General features: G+C 37.4%; 2 protein-coding genes across 3 annotated transcripts in view; both read right to left on the minus strand.

Annotated features, from left to right (window-relative positions):
* Positions 1-27: 27 nt before the first annotated feature.
* tesca (tescalcin a) lies at positions 28-10,192 on the minus strand. The gene is made up of 8 exons (XM_082170870.1): positions 10,063-10,192; positions 8,022-8,091; positions 7,593-7,673; positions 2,653-2,792; positions 2,062-2,123; positions 1,875-1,982; positions 1,485-1,532; positions 28-856 (listed from the first exon to the last, which is right to left on the minus strand). Exons 1-8 carry the CDS (start codon positions 10,121-10,123, stop codon positions 779-781), a joined length of 648 nt encoding a protein of 215 aa, XP_082026996.1. The 5' UTR covers positions 10,124-10,192; the 3' UTR covers positions 28-778.
* A 1,020-nt stretch (positions 10,193-11,212) lies between these two features.
* The window catches only part of fbxo21 (F-box protein 21), a 14,638-nt gene continuing 5,945 nt past the window's right edge, over positions 11,213-19,905 (minus strand). For both annotated transcript variants that reach the window (XM_082170825.1, XM_082170824.1), the window contains exons 9-12: positions 18,940-19,072; positions 15,417-15,607; positions 13,759-13,916; positions 11,213-12,101 (exon numbers count right to left, since the gene is read on the minus strand). In XM_082170825.1, the coding sequence (XP_082026951.1) occupies positions 11,863-12,101; positions 13,759-13,916; positions 15,417-15,607; positions 18,940-19,072 (721 nt within the window). In that variant the 3' untranslated portion in view covers positions 11,213-11,862. The remainder of the gene's footprint in view (positions 12,102-13,758; positions 13,917-15,416; positions 15,608-18,939; positions 19,073-19,905) is intronic.

Genomic DNA, 19,905 nt, shown 5'->3' on the forward strand with positions numbered 1-19,905 from the left:
CTTTGATGAATATAAAGTTCAAAACAGCTTTTAAAACAATGGTTATTTTATTCTCTTCAATATAAAGAAAAGGTTTTGTGACAGTTGTGAGGATTTCAAATGACAATAATGTACAAAAATATTGCACTGTAATATCCTACAGTAAATGCTGTTGCAGTAAAAACTTTACACACCCTGTATTATTTATTAATATATAACCTTGGTGGAAGGAAGCCAGATGTATTACATTTTAAGGGCAACAAAACAATCGCTCCCTGTTGTTTCTGAGGAAAATGATAAGATTTGTGGATTCATTAACTTAGGGTGTGGAGTGTTTTAGCATTGGTTTGTTAAGGAAGACTTCCTCCATTGCAAAACAAGCATTTTGCTCAAAAGGGAAATTCGCAATCACAAGGTTCACTTTTGCATTCTCAACAACCCTGCTAAAAATACAGTATACATAGTGTATCTATGAATCAAAATGTTTGCGAGCATGTCAGAGTAGAGTTGAGATAAGAAGCCACAAACACAGCCGGGCCTCAAGGGGTTGTTAAATGTCTTCCAAATATGTATAAACACACTGTATGTTCGCTTTGCCTCAGAGGTCTGGACTCTGAAGTGTATCCCCCAGAGCATGTTGTGGTCACTTCCACCATATCTACATCACTGGAGATATTTCAGAGAAAAACCCTCGAGTAAACTCAATACTAAGGGTTGAATCCGTGGGACAAACTTTAGATCTTTCGATCTAAAATAAAGACTGTGCTGAAAAAGTGCTGTTCAGAAGCGGAAATGACTCTCACTTCCCACAATGCATGGTTTCCAAGTTCCAGAAGTGAACATTCATCTTGGTCTCGATCTCGATGTCTTTCAATATCTGTTGGAGAGACGTTGAAAGTTGAGGTATGAATAGCATGCATGTCATTTTATTATAATATTTAAAGTCACAATGAGTTTTTTGTATTTATTTAAAATTATTTATCTGTACGCACCATTTACAAAAAAAAAATTAAATAATAATGTGCCCTCGTAATCTTTAATCAAAATATTTTCTACATCTCTTCTCTTCTCTGATGACATGTTTACTGGAGTGGGGGTGGGACAACCTGTCAGTTGCATGAGATCACAACGATTCGATCCAATCAATTCCCGATGGACAAAATAAAGTCCCGCCTTACATTTATTTTTTATTCATGAAGTCGTTTCACTCAATAGGGAAGAGAAGACTGTCACAACTTCCGTTTCATGTCAACTTCAAAGAATACTTCCGCCTGAAGTCATTTTCGTCATCAAGAGGCTCCGCGGACGGTGGACAGTGCACGTACAACAGCACATGTATGACTGACGAGTGCTTGAAAACAAAGTTCACTAGATAGTATGCACACGCCGAATGTGGCTTTCCCTGCTCACGGACAAAGGGACTATACTTTAAAAGGTTTTAAAAGATGGAGCAGAACACAGAAAATGAAGTATACCCAGGCCTTAAAATGTTATAGAGTGCAAACCTGCATGAACTGTTCAAAGGTGATTCCCTCATAAAATTCATCAGGACCCTAAAAACAAAAAGGTCACATCAGAATTTGACATTGCAGTGGAATTCAGATGAATTTAGAGAAGCGTCATGGACAGTGTTGCTAGATTAGCGACTGGTTTACATGTAGTCAGTCACTATATCATACTCTTTCTGTTGTCTGGCAGAAATAATGTAAATGAGAACAGCTTATTGGATATTGGTTATTAAAATACAGTATGTGTGCATGGCTTAGGAGAGAAAACAGATGTAAAGTGCCGACAAAGTGAGGACATTACGTCATCTAGTGACATATTTTTGAGCAGGATTGAGCTACTCTCCATTGAAAATAGTTGGCAACACTGATCTTGGAAAGTCACCGTACCATCTGACCCACTGTCTCACTGGCGACTTCCAGCATGGCAGCGTCTGAAATGGCTTTGGCTGTTTCTGCTCCTAAGGTTTCAGTGCTAGACAGCAGCTCCTCTACCACCTGCAATCACAATCACAATCAGTATCAAATCGTGCTACTGTGTTTGTAGCCATAAAAGTAGAAGTCAAATGATTCTTACAAGTCTATATTCATCCAGAGTGATGACGCCATCATTGTCAGTGTCGTGCATGTTGAACAGAACTACAGAGAAGGAAATATGCTTTTACCAAGTAGTTGTGTGGTGTAAAAATGTAAATCAGCAAAACTGTATAAATACTGAGAGAAATTTAAATAGCATCTCAAATTATGTTAAAAGGGGCATTTATAGTGACGCTTAACCGTTGTTTAGATATTTTTCACACACAGGATAATTCTATTTAACATGTCAAAGTATGTTAAAGGGGTAGTTCACCCAAAAATTAAAATCATTTACTCACCCTTATGTTGTTCCAAACCTGTACTAGTTTCTTATTGGGAGTCAATGGCTTCCGTCAACTGTCTGGTTACCAACATTCTTCAAAATATCTTCTTTTGTTTTCAACAGAAGACAGAAACTCATACAGGTTTGGAATAACATAAGGGTGAGTAAAAGATAACAGAATTTTCATTTTTGGGTGAAGTATCCCTTTAAAGTTACATTGCAGTGTGAGATCTGCAAAACTTGTATATCAACTTGTTTAGATCAAAACTGCAATTGAAAGAACATCTGTTTGAGGTCTTTATTTCTCACAGCGTAGTTTCTCCTTCTTGATGGTTTTTCTCTCCTCCTCAGCAATGTGTGGTTTGGGTGGTTTGAAAAAGGCCAGGACGGTAACGAATTCCTCAAAACCGATCTCCTGCAAACAGCCCTTCTCCTTTTGACCCAAGTTCCTTGATGACAACACACAGACATTATAGAAGTATTACTGTATAATAATTTTATTTCATTGCAAAATGTAAACTTTTATAGCCAAACTCTTAAAAATAAAGTTGGATATATATGCATGTCCAACTTTACCAGCATACATACAGTATATATATATATATATATATATATATATATATATATTGACTGTACACATTTTTAAGTGCCGTTCACACAACACTGTTTTCAACTATTGTTTTATACATTTTGGCCGTTTATTTACACAGCGTTTTGGGGGCCTGAAAACGCAAACTTTTGAAAACGATACTGTTATCGTCACCATGGAAACTACAGAAAGGCGAATTTGTGAAAACAGTGACATCATGTTGCATGCACATTATGTGTTCAGTCTATAGGCAAGTATAGTGTTTTTCTTTTTTTTGTGATTCTTTATTTATTAAACATTTTGTGTATATAACTATTTACAACAAAGCCCAAGATCGCCCATAACCGTAAGACTAAATATAAATACATAGAATAGATAAATATGACCAAAACTTAGAAGGATCTTAAAAACTTCTTGATAAAGTCTCAATAAGGTCCAACCAAAATTGTATTGTCTTTCTATTGGCTCCGAGCACTTTAGCTGTGGTACACTCCAGAAGGGCAATGTCCAGTAGATATGACATCCAGATAGACGTAGCTGGGGTAGTTGGTTCCAACCACAGTTTTAAGATAACCTTTTTAGCAGCAGTGAGGACAACGGACAGAATCCTCCTTTGATTGACAGACAGTGACAGCGAAGAATCATCCAGCAAAAGAAAAATCAGAGGGTCCTTTTGGATCGGAATCTTCAGAAGATCTGTCAGTAAGTCCTGGGCTGAGGACCAGACTGACACAATTCGAGAGCAGTCCCAGAACATATGCATATATGTACCTAAATTTGCACTATTACACAAGTGACAAAAAGGATCAGATTTTCAAGTATAGTGTTTCTTTACAAAGTGTCATCGCCAACCAACTACTGGCCTGGCAGCGGAATACAGCGTTTTTAGTCGTTTTCACGGATCTGTGAGAACGGGGATCATTTTGACAAACGTTCTCGACTTTACTCGAAAAACGCAAAGGAAAAATGCAAAACAATTCATGAAACTACAAAAATAGAAAAACATCAAACCACATCTAGAAAAAAAGCTGTGGACTTTCCTTTTAAAACTGAGATACCTGCAACCAACACCTGCACTCCCCCCTCCTGCCATCCACCAGGCCCAGATGGTGTTTCACCTGCCTGTTTAAAAGTCTGCGCTGGCCAACTGGCCCCCATCTTCACACAGATCTTCAACAGATCACTGGAGGAGTGTGAAGTTCCCTGCCGCTCCACTATCATTCCGGTCCCCCCAAAAAAATCACTGGATTGATGACAACAGACCTGTCGCTCTCACATCTGTGGTCATGAAGTCGTTTGAGAGACTGGTGTTGGCCTACCTGAAGGACATCACTGGACCCTTGCTGGATCCTCTTCAGTTTGCATACAGAGCGAACAGGTGTGTGGATGATGCAGTCAACATGGGACTGCATTACATCCTGCAACATATCGACAGACCTGGGGCCTCATTTATAAACGTGGCGTACGCACAAAACGGGGCTGAAAATGTGCGTACGCCACTTCCGACGCATAAGTTGTGATTTATAAAAACAAACTTGACAGGAAAATGTGCGCACCTGCACGCAAACTCTGACCCATGCGTACGAACGTTTTGGAGATGGAGCAGTTTGGCGACACCGATGGTGAGCTGGAGTTAAGTGTCTTTTTGGTCACTTTTAGACAGAAAATCTAAAGAAAATTAAACATATAGAGAAAGATAATACAAATATAATTTCACTCACCAAGCCTGTCACTTGAAGCAAATATCCATCCCTTCTTAAATGTCCGCGCCAGCGAGCGCGTTGGGCCGTTTAGTGAAACTGACGCAAATAACAGTTTAAATAAATAAAATAATGATTTAAACTGTGTTTTACTTCTGATATAAACATTTAGATTAAATATGCCATTCAAATTTAATGGAGTTAAACACTTAAACATGAAATCATTACTGAGAAGTTACAACATTTTTTATATTCAAATTCAATCAATAGAAATATTGTTGTAGATGCGATGTTTTTGAACACTTCCTGTGGCGTGCTGTGTTTTAATGTTTTAACCACAGAGATAATTGCTTATCATGATAATACCAGATTGTCTGAGAAAATAGTTTCGTACAAATAATGCCCAAGGCCGATCTGTTTCCATTAAAAATATAAATCAATTAAAAATACAATTCGGCCAGTGGAAAAGATTGAGAAAACTTTCTCTGAAATGTATTTTACACTATTTGATTTATGTATTCAAAAACAAGGCACAAGGCAAGGATAGGCAACTACTTGATTTTTATTAATGTAATGTGTCTTGTACCGTTAAAACGTTATCACGTGGATGAATAATAATATGCAAATGATATGCAGATGAGGATCTGCATAGTAAAACTAGGCGTTGTAAGCTCCATATATGGTTATTTCGGGGTGGAGACGCATGTGCGCACAATCTTCCGCTGACTGGGATTTATAAAGTGAATTCTGCGCAGGTTCTGGCGTACGAACGGTTTTATAAGTCTGAATATTTTTTTGTGTACGCCATTTTTGCCTTTCGGGCGCACGTACACTTTTAGTAAGGTTCCTACGCACAGTTTTATAAATGGGACCCCAGGAACTTACGCAAGTTTGGCCTTCAATACCGTCATGCCTGATCTTCTCACAGCCAAACTGATCAAGCTCTCCATGCCCACCAGCTTTCTTACAGATAGGCAGCAGCTAGTGAGACTGGGGAAACTCGCATCCAGGACCATCAGCACTGGCGCTCCTCAGGGTTACGTCCTCTCCCCACAACTCTTCTCAATGTTCACAAATGACTACACTTTTAAAAAAAACTCTGTTAAGCTCCTCAAGTTTGCAGACGACACCACTGTCATCGGCCTCATCCACAACGGTGACAAGTCTGCATACAGACAGGAGGTCGTACAACTGGCTGCCTGGTGCAGTCATAACAACCAGGAGCTGAACACGCTCAAAACAGTGGAGAGATGATAGTGGACTTCAGGAGGAACACCTCACTCTCCGAACAGTGGAGTCATTCAGGTTCCTGGTCACCACCATCTCTCATGACCTGAAGAGGGACACTCACATAGACTCTGTTGTGAAAAAGGCCCAGCAGAAGTTGCGCTTCCTTCGCCAGCAACCTTCCATGGGAACTACAGACACAATTCTACTCAACCTACATAGAGACCCACATAGAGAGTCTGCTCTATGTGCTTCTTTAACCGTCTGGTTTGGTTCAGAAGACTGAGAGGATTCTTGGTGTTCCCCTGACCTGTACTCCTCCAGAGTGAGGAAAAGGGCAGGTAAAATCATCACACTCCACTCACCCTGTTGCCTCAGATCACTGGGCACTGGCACATATAGGCACAGGAACAGCTTTTTTTCTACAGGACATTTCACTCTTAAAGAGTTGAATGCCTCCCTAAGCATTTGCCTGTAAGCAATCCAGGCAATATCTTTGTAAATTCAGTTGATATTTATTCAGCATCTGTAAATATGTTTATTATGACTAAACCTAACTGTGTCTTTATACTTTTAGATTTTAGGTGACATGTGAAGGCTAAGTATGGTAACCCATAGGGGTGTAACAATACCCTCAAGTCACGATTCGATATATATATATCACGATAACGATACTTGAACTCTTACGATACGATATTATTGCGATACTCCAAGACATATGGTAAAAGGTTAACAAAAATTTTACTGTTGATTAAAATGCAAAATTCGGTATAGAGACATTTAGGCCATTTAGGACTCTTGTGTCCTTAAACACTCGTTTTTTGGGGTCGACAGCTTATAAAAACTTAGTTCTGGTTTTTTTTAAGCTTGTTTGCTGTACACCCTGTCACATAGCAGCTTTTAGACATTTCTAAGTCACTTTTTAAGTCACTTTTTTTGTTCTAAGTCAAAAATTACAAGGAGACAGCTTCAGGCAATACAAAGACAATGGAGACGGTTGGATTGTTCCCGCACTCGGAGGGCGTGGTTTTCAGATTATGACGCATGTCGCTATGTCTCTATTACATTGGGTGTGGAAATGAATAGGCTTGGACTTGGTGTTGGTAACCCAATGCACAGGACAACAATGGTGAAACCAGAATGATTCTGAAGCTTAAAATACAGAATTATTTTAGACAAATATACTTGCACTCTTTCACTGACTAGGCCTAGATATTTAAAATAATGTAGGCCACTGGTAACATAAGACATTTGGCATTATCAGGACCCACAAATATTCCCCCATGGCATGATTATACATTATATTCAACATTATATAGTAGTTTAATGTAGTACTGACACTAAAACTATGTAAACTTGAATTTTTTCTCACACAGTAATTTTCATTTTGGGTGAATTATACACAATACATATTGTTGCATTTTCGTATTGCGATATATTGTGACACCCCAACCCATACTCAGAATTTGTCCTCTGCATTTAACCCATCCAAGTTAGTGATCACACACTTAGAGCAGTTAGTACACACACACACACACTGTGGCACCTAGGGAGCGATTGGGGGTTAGATGCATTGCTCAAGGGCACCTCAGTCAGTTCCTGCCGGTATTGAGAATCGAACCCACAGCCTTCAGGATACCAGTCTGACTCTCTAACTATTAGGCATTGATTATTAACTGATTCTAATTCTGATATGGACCCATATGTTAGAGTCTTTCTTTTTCTGTACACACCTTGTATCAAAGAAGGCCTCAATGATCTGTCTTCGGATTGGGTTGAGGGCCAAATCGCTCATATTCTCAAGGTGTTCACGTCTGAAATTTAGAAGAAACGGTTCTTTTTACACTACATTTCACTATAAAGGAAAATGAGTGTTTCAAAACACACAATTCAATAATACACGCTGTGTCATATGATATTAAGCAGAAGTTGAACTTGCATCAAAATTAGAAAAGCTAACTGGTAAAAACAACATATTGCAACAACAGATTTTGCTTATTGTTAAACTGTAACTCCAAAAATCTGCGTCCATAATTTGCAGACCAATGGCTCTGCCCTAACACAGGCATTAATATAAAGTGTGTGATAGATGACCGTTATGACAGTATTTGTTTACAGTCAATATAGTCTAAATGAGTGGCATCAAGTCATTTGTACAGTACCTTAAAGTGTCTTCATCTTGAGTCAGGTACACAAATCTGTTATGGAGGTTTTTTAGCTGCTCAATGGAAACTAAAGTGAGAAAAATACAGCAAATTTAGGAAGATTTCAAATAACTTTGCAAGTCAATGCAGTGTCAGTCAAAGCTGTTATGAAGGAGTGATGGAGACAGAGAATAGGCTGCGTCCGAAATCACATACTCTCTTGAGTAGGTGCTTATTTTGATTAAGTACATACTTTACGATTGCTAAAATAGTATGTTCAGTATAGTATGAGTGTAATCCAGACGTACTACAATCCCCATGTTGTCATTGTCATGTGACCCTACCAGCGCCAGTTGCGTTGCTTCACTTCCATTTAAAAATCCTCTCCTGTGGCCTCATAGGATAGTAAAGTGTCCATCGTATGCACTCTTCAGAATCTCATCGGAAGTAGTAAGTCATCTGGGTACCTTTTTGCCTTTTAGGATACTTTGAATTAGGACATACTTCTTTTGTCACGTCCTGTTTTTCTCCTATTAGTGAAGTATGTGATTTCGGATGCAGCTGATATGTGTGTGTGGAGTGCAAGATGAATTGATAATGAATCATATCATCAAACTGAGTTGTTAAACAATGCATGTTTCATTAGGTAACCATAATAAACTCTCAGATTACAACAGGAGGGAGGTGATGGACTCAATGTACAACACTGTCAACATCTCACAGTACAAATTGTATTTATAGATATTTAGTCAACCAAAATGGAATGTGCAATCAATCCCTTATCTCATGACAGCTGACACCAAATCAAAACACTCACTATTATTATTGCTCATACAATATGCATTTGAGATGTCTAGTATGTGCTAACTGTACACTATATATATATATATATATATATATATATATATATATATATATATATATACACTATATACTAACATAAAGGTTAATAAAAGCTGTAAAAATATATTGTTCATTGTTAGTTCATGTTAATGCATTAACTAATGTTTACTTACTGTAAAGTGTTACCTAAAGCAAAGATTATTGGAGTTTTTTCAGTTTTTGTACTTCAAAATTTCCCCATTTCTTTGTAATTTCTTTGTGAAATTTACTAGCAATTTCTGTGTGAAAATTATTTTAGAGTGACATAGAAAATAAAATATTGAATCTTTTTAGTAAGGTTTTTATTTTTATAAAAAAAATGAATTATTGATTTTAATTTGTACATTTTTATGATTTAATGAATTGATTATTACGACCACCCTGCAGTTCCTTTTACAAAACCATGATGTAGACTATTATTTTCTGCTGTTAACTGAGACACTTCTCTTTAATGGTGGAAATGACAAGAAGAAGTAAATTATAGGCTATAGTTCACAAATACATGCTCACAAGAAACAAAAACCAGTAAAACCAGAAAAACTCATATGTAAAGAAGAATAGTGTAAAGGAAGCAATATCTATTCTACATTTATTCTATCACAATTTAGTTGATTGTAATCTATTCATACAGTTGTACAGCAAATAACTCTCCATTCCTCAATAATGATCTATTGGCACAGTTATATTCACAGTTATGAGAGGGATTACTTGTGATTCTCCAAAAGTCCTTCTACTTCTACATTTAAACTGAGTGAAATTCGGGGTTCGTTAGATTTAGGTTGTTGTGTGTGTTGACAGTTCATTACTTTATTGCATTGCATCACTAGAATGCACTGAGAATTTAGACAGGCTATATGCACTAAGCATTTTAATATGCATATATTTGTTGTACAGTCATTGAATGATCAAGGGTCATTAACAAACATAATATAATGCTAAACATATCACTAATAATGATCATTTTGAATTTGTGTGAATGTGTGTGCTTTTTTTAACCATGCATGGTACTATTCTTTAAAGTACATTGGGGTATTGTGTATATTAATACCATAGTACTACCTTCAGGTACCATCACTGCACCATAGTACTTTTTTGTAAGTGTCTAACGTTAGGTCTATCGTTTAAGCACACATGGAAAAATGTAGCCGTCTATATATTTAGAAAGTTAGATACTCACAGCCAGTTTTATCAGTCAGATCTTGAAACTCAGGAACTCGTCCTGACTGAGAAGCACCCATGTTAACGTCCGGAAGAGACAATCACAACTTTCGCGATGTACGCTGCGCTCGCTCACACTTTAACAGCAAAGCTCCGCCCCTCTCATGAAATATGCAAATAAGCAGCAGTGACACACACACACATACACACACACACACATGGCTCTACCGGTTTTTACTGGGTTTGTGATTTTTTTTAAACGTATATGTATAAAAAGATGTATTTACATTTGATAATCTCCAAACTACATAAAAGAAGACATCCTGGCGTTTCTGTCATAGCAATATTTGGGGTCGTGGTCAATAAGATTTAGTGAATATATAAAATATAAATTATTAAATAATACGAATGTTCAACTTATATAATTAAATTGAAGTTTCTTAAAGATATTGTTTTTAAAACAACAATGCAAATAATGTGTTTGTGATATTTACCCAGCATCTTCTGCAGCCGGAGAAAGTTATAGTGTTGACAGATGCTTATTTGCATTATAAATATTTGAGGTTGTGTGACTTTGGATGAGTATTAAAGTTAATGCAAACACACTCTGCTTTGGATACAAGACGAGGGACATCGCCCTGACTTGTTTGTCGCTTGATAAAACAGTGAATTGCTGTCGATATATTGTCATATAGTGGGAAACAATATGAGACTACTAGTGAAAATATAAAATTATAACAATTCAAGTAAAAATATTAATTGACAAATTAACATGAATTTCAGAATGTTTTAATATTTGATTTGTATCTCAACTCAAAAAAAACCTGACGGTCATGTTCTCCAGAATCTAGAAGTAGGGAAATCTTACCATCTGTACAAGAGTTCACTTGGTCAATGTCTCAAATTTGCATACATTTGTTTGGTGACCTCAAAATGTTTTGCTTGAGAGAAACTTGAAAATGGAATCATCTACCACGATATTTTAAATTTTAATTTTTTTTCTTAATATACCAAATTAATATTTTATTATTCGAAATAATAATAATAAAATATTGAAAGGGAATCTTACAATCTCCCTAAACCTAAACTTACAAAGCTAAAGAGAAGTCATAAAAATAAAACAAACAAAGATAAATAAATAAATAAATAAATAACTGAACCACTAGAAGTGGGGATTCTTTTTTTTATTGAGATTCATTCTTATATTCTCAATGCTTTTGTATTTACAACCATGAGCCAAGAATTCCTTAAGCCCTTGTTCTCTAGGTCTTTTTTTTAAATAACTTTGAAGTAAACATTACAAAATAGTTCCAAGGTGACAGTGTTAGACATTTTACTTCATGTCAAGTGCATGTTTGTTAACATATTAACATATATGAAATTAGTGCATTAGTAACGACATAATGGACGGGCCTGAAGCTGATCATCAACACATATACTGTACAGAAGTTCAGACTCTCCTGTAGTGTAGGTTCATATAATCTCTATATATATTATCCAGAGTATGTTTTGTTTCCATAAATACTGTAACTCAACCACATCATTTGTACTCAACCACTCAAATTCTACAATTATTTCTTTCAGACTACATTTGCAGCTCTGGGGTCAAAGTTGCCCGTAAAACTGATCTAGGACAAGGATGTTGTACAAAGGAAATGAATTAAATAAAAACTACTGGTTTTGGCCTTAACAAGAACTCCAAACATCAAATTCGGTCCATTGTCAGTTGTATTGAGCAACTTCCTGTAATATTACAGGACAAATTGAGTGACTTTTCGCATTTAAAATGAGGAGGGAGGGAAAGAGGTGGCATTCTGGTCTACGGATCTAATAAATCATGGTCCTGGAAGTTGGCGGTTGGCTCGGATGGTTGGCCTGAGTTTGGGTTGAGGCCGTGGTAAAGCTCCTCTACAGTCCTGTGGGTCTTGCACATGTCCTCTGGGTAACGTGCCTGGAGCTCTTCATTAGCGATGTAGTGCGTGTCAGAAAACTCAGAGAAGTAGCGGCCGACCTCAGGGTGAGCGATCTCCAGCGGGGCAGAGTGAGGCTCCAGATTCTCTGCAAATGAAAAGAGAAAGTGAGGGTTTCTTAGATTTGATTTTGTTTTTTGGGCTCTACCAGGATAGGTTTTCATGCTTGAATGTTCAAAGACACTTTCACATATTTTACAATGGCAGCTCCTCTCCTCCCAGTCTGTCAGTAACGCTCTGTTTAGCTCCTGTTTCTATAAAGCCCCTCCTTCTGGAAAGGGCTCTGATTGGTCGACTGGACCAGTGTGTAGTTATTGATCAACCGCTTGTCCACTTCGAGCGTGCTCCAGAAACGTAGTGGACATAGTGTCCGTGACATCACCCGTAGGTTTCTGGAGCATTTTTGAAGCCCAAAGTGGGCGGAGCTGACAGTCGCCATCTTGGCAGCGCGTCACTCTCGGATAACCGAAAATGGGAAAAGAGGCGGGATTAGCTGAGGTGACGTGACGGCTAACAGACAGCAGACAAACGGCTAGTGACAGCAGCGCAATCCACCTGTCACTCAAGTGGCCACGCCCTTAATTATGCAGAACTTTAAGGCTTAATATCATTTAAATGGATGAGTTATAAAAAAATATAAAAAATCAGTTTTTTCTGATGAATTTTTTTTTTATAAAGGGTCAAATTAGCCATATAGATCAAAACTACTTTTCATACCAGGTTGTAAAAAAAGAATTCTGCTGTAAAGTTGGGCATATTAACAGTGGGGCTCTATGGGGTTGACTCTCTTTTGGACACTGTCTCTAGTGGCCAGTTGATGAACTGCAGTTTAAATCACTTCCGTGTTGGATTCAAGAGAGACCGGAAGGGTGCAGCTTAGTTTCAACAAACCACTAACGCTACTCAACCAGGCGTCGGCCCCTTTTTCACATTTGCCTTCGGCGGGAATTATTCAAAATCCTTTTGTACCGGGTAGTTCTTGGAACTTTGTTACAGGAACTAACAACCAGGGTGGTTCCTTGAGAACTGAATGTTCCCCTAAGGCCATCTGGTTGCATTCGCACCGCCAGTAGGAACTCTGAAGTGACGCAAGTCATTGTGACTTTTATTTTGACGGCGCTGAGAATGCCAGAGCACACATTCTCCATGTTCATTAGTTTACGATCTGTCTAATACGTTATTATATAGAACTGTTACACAAAGAAAGTAGACAGTATTTGAAAAGGTATTAGAGTTTGCCGTGAGGTTGATGTCCAGTGTTGCTGAGCAGAAATACATAATCAAGTTTCTCTTGGTCCACTCAAAGTTGCATTGGATTTTCTCCTTGAGAGGTCCATCTATCACTGTTTTCCATGTTCGTAGAGTTACTTACTGGAGTAAATATATAGGCTATAATCTGTGTGTACATGGCTTTTAAAAATGACAGGTGCTGGTCTTTTGCGTGCGTTCGGCCAATCAGTGTACACTTACGTCACTGGTAGTTCCTATAGTGCTGGTTTAGACCCTACTCTGAAGTAGAAGCTAAATTAGTTCCTCCAAAAGGAACCTGACCCATTTGCCCCCAAATAAATGATTCACTGCTGCTAATGAAATTGAGAGCAATTAGGATAAAGAGAGCAGTTTTCAGATACCAGTCTCCAAAAGTATATGCACAACCTATAAAATAAAAAAATCAAATAAAAAAGAATCAAATAATATCCATTGCTAAAATGATCCCACTGATCTTGGCTCACGGAAAGTCTCACCTTGCGCAGCGTATCTACAGGTCCCGTCCTGCACTAGGACGTTGTAAAATGGCTGATCAGCCCCCTTAGACAGTTGATGGACCCTCATGGTGTTAATCCACTCCTGACTCATGGTGCATTTAGGGTCCCATCCATAGATAACGCAGTTGTAGCCTGACCTGTGAGGACATCGGACAGTTTGAGAACATTCTTAACCAAATATTCCTAATATAAATTAGCCTCTTTTCACATTGTATTATTTGGCATCATATAAACACACAAGCATCACCTTGAGCACTGACGGCAGCTGCTTATCACACTAGCTAACACTGTTTGCTGCTCTTTTTACTCCTGTCCTATGTTTTTACTAGCTAAACTTGTGTGTTTCTGTTTCAGATGCATTGGAAGGGATTCACTTTTTACTGGAAAAGTAAGTTTTCCATTCATATTGAAAGAGTCTAATTATTTGTGGAAGCAATCACTTCCACAAATGATGTCTTCTCTCATACAACAAAAAAAGCTATATAAATGTTTTACTGACCCCAAGCTTTTGAATGTAAAATATAAATGTAAAATTTAAATAAATAATAATAATAATAAAAATAAAATAAAAAAAATCGGAAAAGTAGGAACAACTAAGGATTTTTTGTCTCTTCTAAGTCTCTTCTGCTCACCAAGGCTGCATTTATTTGATTAAATATACATTAAAACAGTAATATTGTGGAATATTATAGCAAATTAAAAGAACTGTTTACGCTTTTAGTGTCACATGATCCTTCAGAAATCTTTCTAATTTGGTGTGCAAGAAATATTTATTTTATTATCAATGTTGAAAACAGAATTTTTTTTGCTCCTTAATATTTTTGTGGAAACCGTGATACACTATCATTCAAAAGTGTGGGTTAAGTAAGATTTTTTTAAAAGAAAATAAATTAATACTTTTATTCATAAAGGACACAGATCAAACATGAGATCTGATCATGATTAAACAGATCAAAAGTGACAGTAAAGATATTTATGGTATTAATAGATATTAGATGTAACAAATAGATATTAATGGAACAAATGATTTATATTTGAAATAAATTCTGTTCAATGAACTTTCTATGAAAAAATTAATCATGGTTTCCACAAAAATATTAAGCAGCAAAAATATACATTGATAATATTAAAAAACATTATTAATAATTAAGTACCAATAACAATTGATGATAACCGAGCAGCAAATCAGCATATTAGAATGATTTCTGAAGGATCATGTGACACTGAAGACTGGAGTAATGATGCTGAAAATTCAGCTTTGCCGTCACAGGAATAAATTATATTTTAAAATATATTCAAATAGAAAACAGTTGAATTTTAATAATATTTCACAATGTTACTGTTTTTACTGTATATTTTAAATCAAATAAAATGCAGCATCAGTAAGAAAATTCTTTCAAAGAAAATTCAATCTTTTGACTTAGGGAATATTTCACCCGAAACTAAAAAAAGAGGCAAAATATAATACTTTGCAGTATTATATAGTATAGCCATGTTGGTTATAAAAAAAAAAAAGAGAACACTGTAGTTTTCAAGATAGAAGTTTATGTTGCTGTTCTAAAATTTCCGAATAAATGGAGTTTCAGGCTCCATGTAGTTCATAAGTGTGCAGCTCACACACACAGACAGGAACCCACCTCTTATGTTTCATGACGAGGCCTACAGAGTACTGTACGTCCCTGTGCTCCGGCGCGCTGCGTCTCTTCACCTCCGGCTCTTCCGGATGTCTCTTATGCTGGATGTGCTCGAGCGTATGCTGCACCAGATACCCGACCGCTCCGTGCTGGGACGGGTCCAGAGCCTGAATGTGCTGCAGAATATCCAACACCTGAGACAGAGACAAATCACATCAAACAAACCTGCGTATTACACACACACTGCTTACACTCGTCTCCCATTCAAATATTAATATAGACAATGATGAAATTCAATTATTACCCTCAATCATAAAAAGATGATGAGATTAATCGCAATATTCACCATCACAAATTCCCAATGCAAGTGCAAAATATACATTCCCTTTTAAGTTGTGTGTTAGGTGTGAAAAACATCTATTAGAAATGTAAAAGTGATGCTTAATATGCTTTTGTATTTTGTGCAAATAGCTCATCTTTTTGGCAGAGACTGCACAGATAATATACCCTTAGTAAAATAGCATATTACTTTTGTTTACACACTTTGAGAATAGCATGTCACTATTTGCACTTAGTGTAACCAGGGGTGCTATTTAGTCCTATTTATACTTGGTGCAAACAGTATCCACCTTCAAAATAGCAATTACCCTCTTTAAAGGGATAGTTCACCCAAACATGAAATTACTCACCCTCATGTAATTCCAAAACCATATACTTTCATTCATCTTTGAAACAAATGAAGATATTTTTAATGAAATCTCAGAGATTTCTGTTGCTCTATTGAAAGTCTATTCACTCAAAACCCTGACTGTTCAAAAATGTTCATAAAGAGATCATAAAATAAATCATATGAAAAAAGGGGGTTAATCCCAGTCTTCTGAAGTGACCTAAACATTGTTGCAGACCAGGTGCACCTCATGACAATGGTGTTCCCTGATGGAAGTGATCAGGAATGGTTTGAGGAACATGATGAAGAGTTCAAGATGTTCCCCAGATTCCCCAGATCTCAATCCAATTGAGCATCTGTGGGATGTGCTGGACCAACAAGTTCGATCCACGGTGGCTTCACCTCGAAACCTACAGGACTTGAAGGATCTGCTGCCAGAAACCACAGGACAGCTTCAGGGGTCTTGTAGAGTCCAGACCTCGGAGGGTCGGCGCTGTTTTGACCAACAGCACATTAGGCAGGAGATCATAATGTTTTGGCTCATTGGTATAAAGTGATCGTCTTTTAAAAAGACTTGGATTAAACTGCTCGATTCATATGGATTTATTTTACGATCTCTTTATAAATTTTTTGAACCGTTTCGGATGAATACACTTTCAATGGAGGGACAGAAATCTCTCGGATTTCATTAACCCTCTGGTGGCGGTCAAAAATGACAGATTTAGTTTAATTTCAATAAAATGAATGTACTATATTTTAGTTCTAAATTGTTTTCTATTTAATATTTTGTATTTTTATGGTATTTTATGGTACTAAATTATATTGATAAGGTAGTTATAATCCACTTATTCACTTATTAAGTGAATTTTAAATTTCCAACTTAAACTTTCTTAAATCTTAAATGCTTTGGAGCACAGATTTAAGTTTGGTCTCTTTTCAAAGATGACATTTGGCAGATTATTGCTGAAGTTAAGTGAGCTTAAAAAAGTTATAAAAGGATTTTCCGTTTATTGTCATGAAAAATGCACAAAGATACTACATAAATCTAGACAAGTTGTGTTCCAAACTTGAGGTTAACATCTAAAAAAAATTAGCTTTCAGTAAGATTTTGTTTGGCCGCAATACCAAAAGTTCCCACTAATTAAAGGCACACTATGCAGTTTCCGTTTTTCTCAAATAGTGACCCCTAGAGTCGCTGTGGAGTACTTGTATTTAACGTTACTGTCATAAATACCACTCAAGCAGAGCCGTCTCTGCACTCTTCCGACCGCGCTTTCTTCATCGACTCTGCCATGATTCACGTCTGAAATGCGTGCTAGTGTCTTCCATAGAGGCTGCTTCATATGTTGTTGATGTATGTGACGTCGTGCCGTAAAGCAAGTCGTGATTCTCGCGAGATTTGGCGTGGCGCCACCTCTCAAACTTGCATTGCTGGTTTTTTCAGCACCATTTACCCTTTTCAAATCATGTCCAATCATTTTTGCGTGTTCACATTGCAAGTGCCAAAACCTTTACTAAGTTTCATAACATTACGAAGTAACAAAAAACTGAGCTTTTGTGAGCACCAATATCTTCATTTGTGTTCTGAAGACGAACGAAAGGCTTATGGGTCTGGATTGACATGAGGGTGAGTAATTGATTTATTTTTGTGTTAATTAACCCTTTATCACTTAGTGTAAAGAGCCGCCACCTTTATATTTAAAGGCCTTTTTCATGGAATAACAATGGAGAGTTATAGGAAAGCATTGGAACAGAAAGAAGGAATGGGATTAGAAAATGATGAAGGACAAATTCAAACCAGTATCCTTATGCATATGCACCGGAGAGAGTTTATCTTTTACTATTCAATATTAAAGGGATGGTTTGGAGTAAAATCAACCTAGGGTCCTTTGCACCATGACCTCAAGCCAAACACCCCCCCCCCCAGAAGTCTTTTTTCCCTTGGTCGAACATTATTAAAGTTAGAGCTTATTTAGAGATATCAGCCGGATGGCTTAGTGGAGGCACTAATGGATCCTATGATGTATCTCGTAAATTACCACACTAATAATGCCCAGAATGGTACCAAACTTATACATTAGTACAAATAGGTTCTGTACTCATAAAACAAGGCATTGGAAAGTTTGTAAGTACATCAGGAGTTTATTTAAATAACACTTGCCTGACGGCTCATGCTACCGCTAACCCGGACGTCGACGTAACTTCCGTGATTTGGGAAAAGCCCGTAAAAGTCCTGGCAGAAAGCGATGCATGAGGATGTAGTGTAACGACGCCCATTTCCAGGAATACACTAATATTTTGTTGGTAGTACCAGTTTGCAACAATTATTAGTTAACACTAAGTTGTCAACACTTCGGAAAAAATAATAATTCGTCATTGCACTACATCTTCATGCATAGCTTTCTGCCAGGACTTTTACGTGCTTTTCCCAAATCACTGAAGTGACGTCGACGTCCGGGTTAGCGGTAGCATGAGCCGTCAGGCAAGTGTTATTTAAATAAACTCCTGATGTACTTACAAACTTTCCAATGCCTCGTTTTATGAGTACAGAACCTATTTGCACTACTGTAGACGTTTGGACCATTCTGGGCATTATTAGTGGGGTAATTTACGAGATACATCATAGGATCCATTAGCGCCTGCACTAAGCCATCCGGCTGATATCTCTAAATAAGCTCTAACTTTAATAATGTTCGACCAAGGGAAAAAAGGCTTCTGGGGGGGTGTTTGGCTCGAGGTCATGGTGCAAAGGACCCTAGGGTTGATTTTACTCCGAACCATCCCTTTAAGCATCGGTTTTCTACTGTGAATTGTGGATTGTTACTGACATTCAAGTCTCATCTGAGAGACTGAACTCACTTTCTCAGGCCAGATGCCCAGATGGAAGTAGAGGCGGGCCTGCAGCAGAAGATACTGCACGTTATCAGGGTTAATAGTGAGATAGAGATCCAGAGAGTCCCGCAGGAGCTGATATGATTTCTCATTCCCTTCCCTAGACAAAAAGCAAAAGCAAGCACATTTTGTAACAAACATGGGTCTGACTAATTCACAAGTTTAGCTGACAGCCAAGAAAACTAATTTCATTTACATAAAACAGTCTAAACTGCAGAATCCCCTGACTGGTTTACTAATGAGTACACATGCAGCATGAAATAAGTTTCTGACAATAAGAATATAAAAGAACTGTTCATGACGCATAAAAGCACAAGTACAGTAATGAAAGCAAGAGGGTACATTTACACAACAACGAAGTACTAAAAACAGTTTTTCCCGTCGTGTTTTTCATGCAAAGACAAATACATTGTCAAAACGATCTCCATTCACAATAATCTGAAAAAATGACTAAAAATGCTGTATTCTGCTGCCAGGCCAGTAGTTGGCGATATCATTTTGTAAAGAAATGCTACATGCCTATATACTGAACACTTAATGCGCATGCGGATGACATTACCCTTAACACAAACTCACGTTTTTGTAGTTTACACAGAGACAATAACAGTAGTGGTCGACCGATATATCGCCAAAGGCCGATACATCGGCCGATATTTGCCATTTTTTAAATATTTTGACGGACTTTTATTTTGACGGGTGGTGAACACCAGCGCCTGAGAAGAGAACGGCAGCGCCTGATCACACAGCGCTCACTCACATTCTCCGTCTTCATTAGTTTACGATCTCTGTCAGTCATATCTAATCCTTTGTTAGACAGAACTGGTAAACAAAGAAAGTAAATGGTATGCGAAAAAGTAAAACGTTTGCTTTTATATTATTTGTAACAGAAAAGGCAAACAATCAGGCTAAAATACTTTCTCATTTACCGTCAAC

This window comes from Leuciscus leuciscus, assembly GCF_965113295.1.
Source record: "Leuciscus leuciscus genome assembly, chromosome: 5".
Lineage (NCBI taxonomy): Eukaryota > Metazoa > Chordata > Actinopteri > Cypriniformes > Leuciscidae > Leuciscus > Leuciscus leuciscus.

Excerpts from the sequence above, each read along its gene's own strand:
- tesca (XM_082170870.1), bottom strand. The coding sequence starts at position 10,123 with ATGGGTGCTTCTCAGTCAGGACGAGTTCCTGAGTTTCAAGATCTGACT. Across the intron at positions 7,674-8,021 it reads CAAGATGAAGACACTTTAAG|ACGTGAACACCTTGAGAATA; the intron begins GTACTGTACAAA and ends TCTAAATTTCAG. Across the intron at positions 1,983-2,061 it reads CTCTGGATGAATATAGACTT|GTGGTAGAGGAGCTGCTGTC; the intron begins GTAAGAATCATT and ends TTGTGATTGCAG.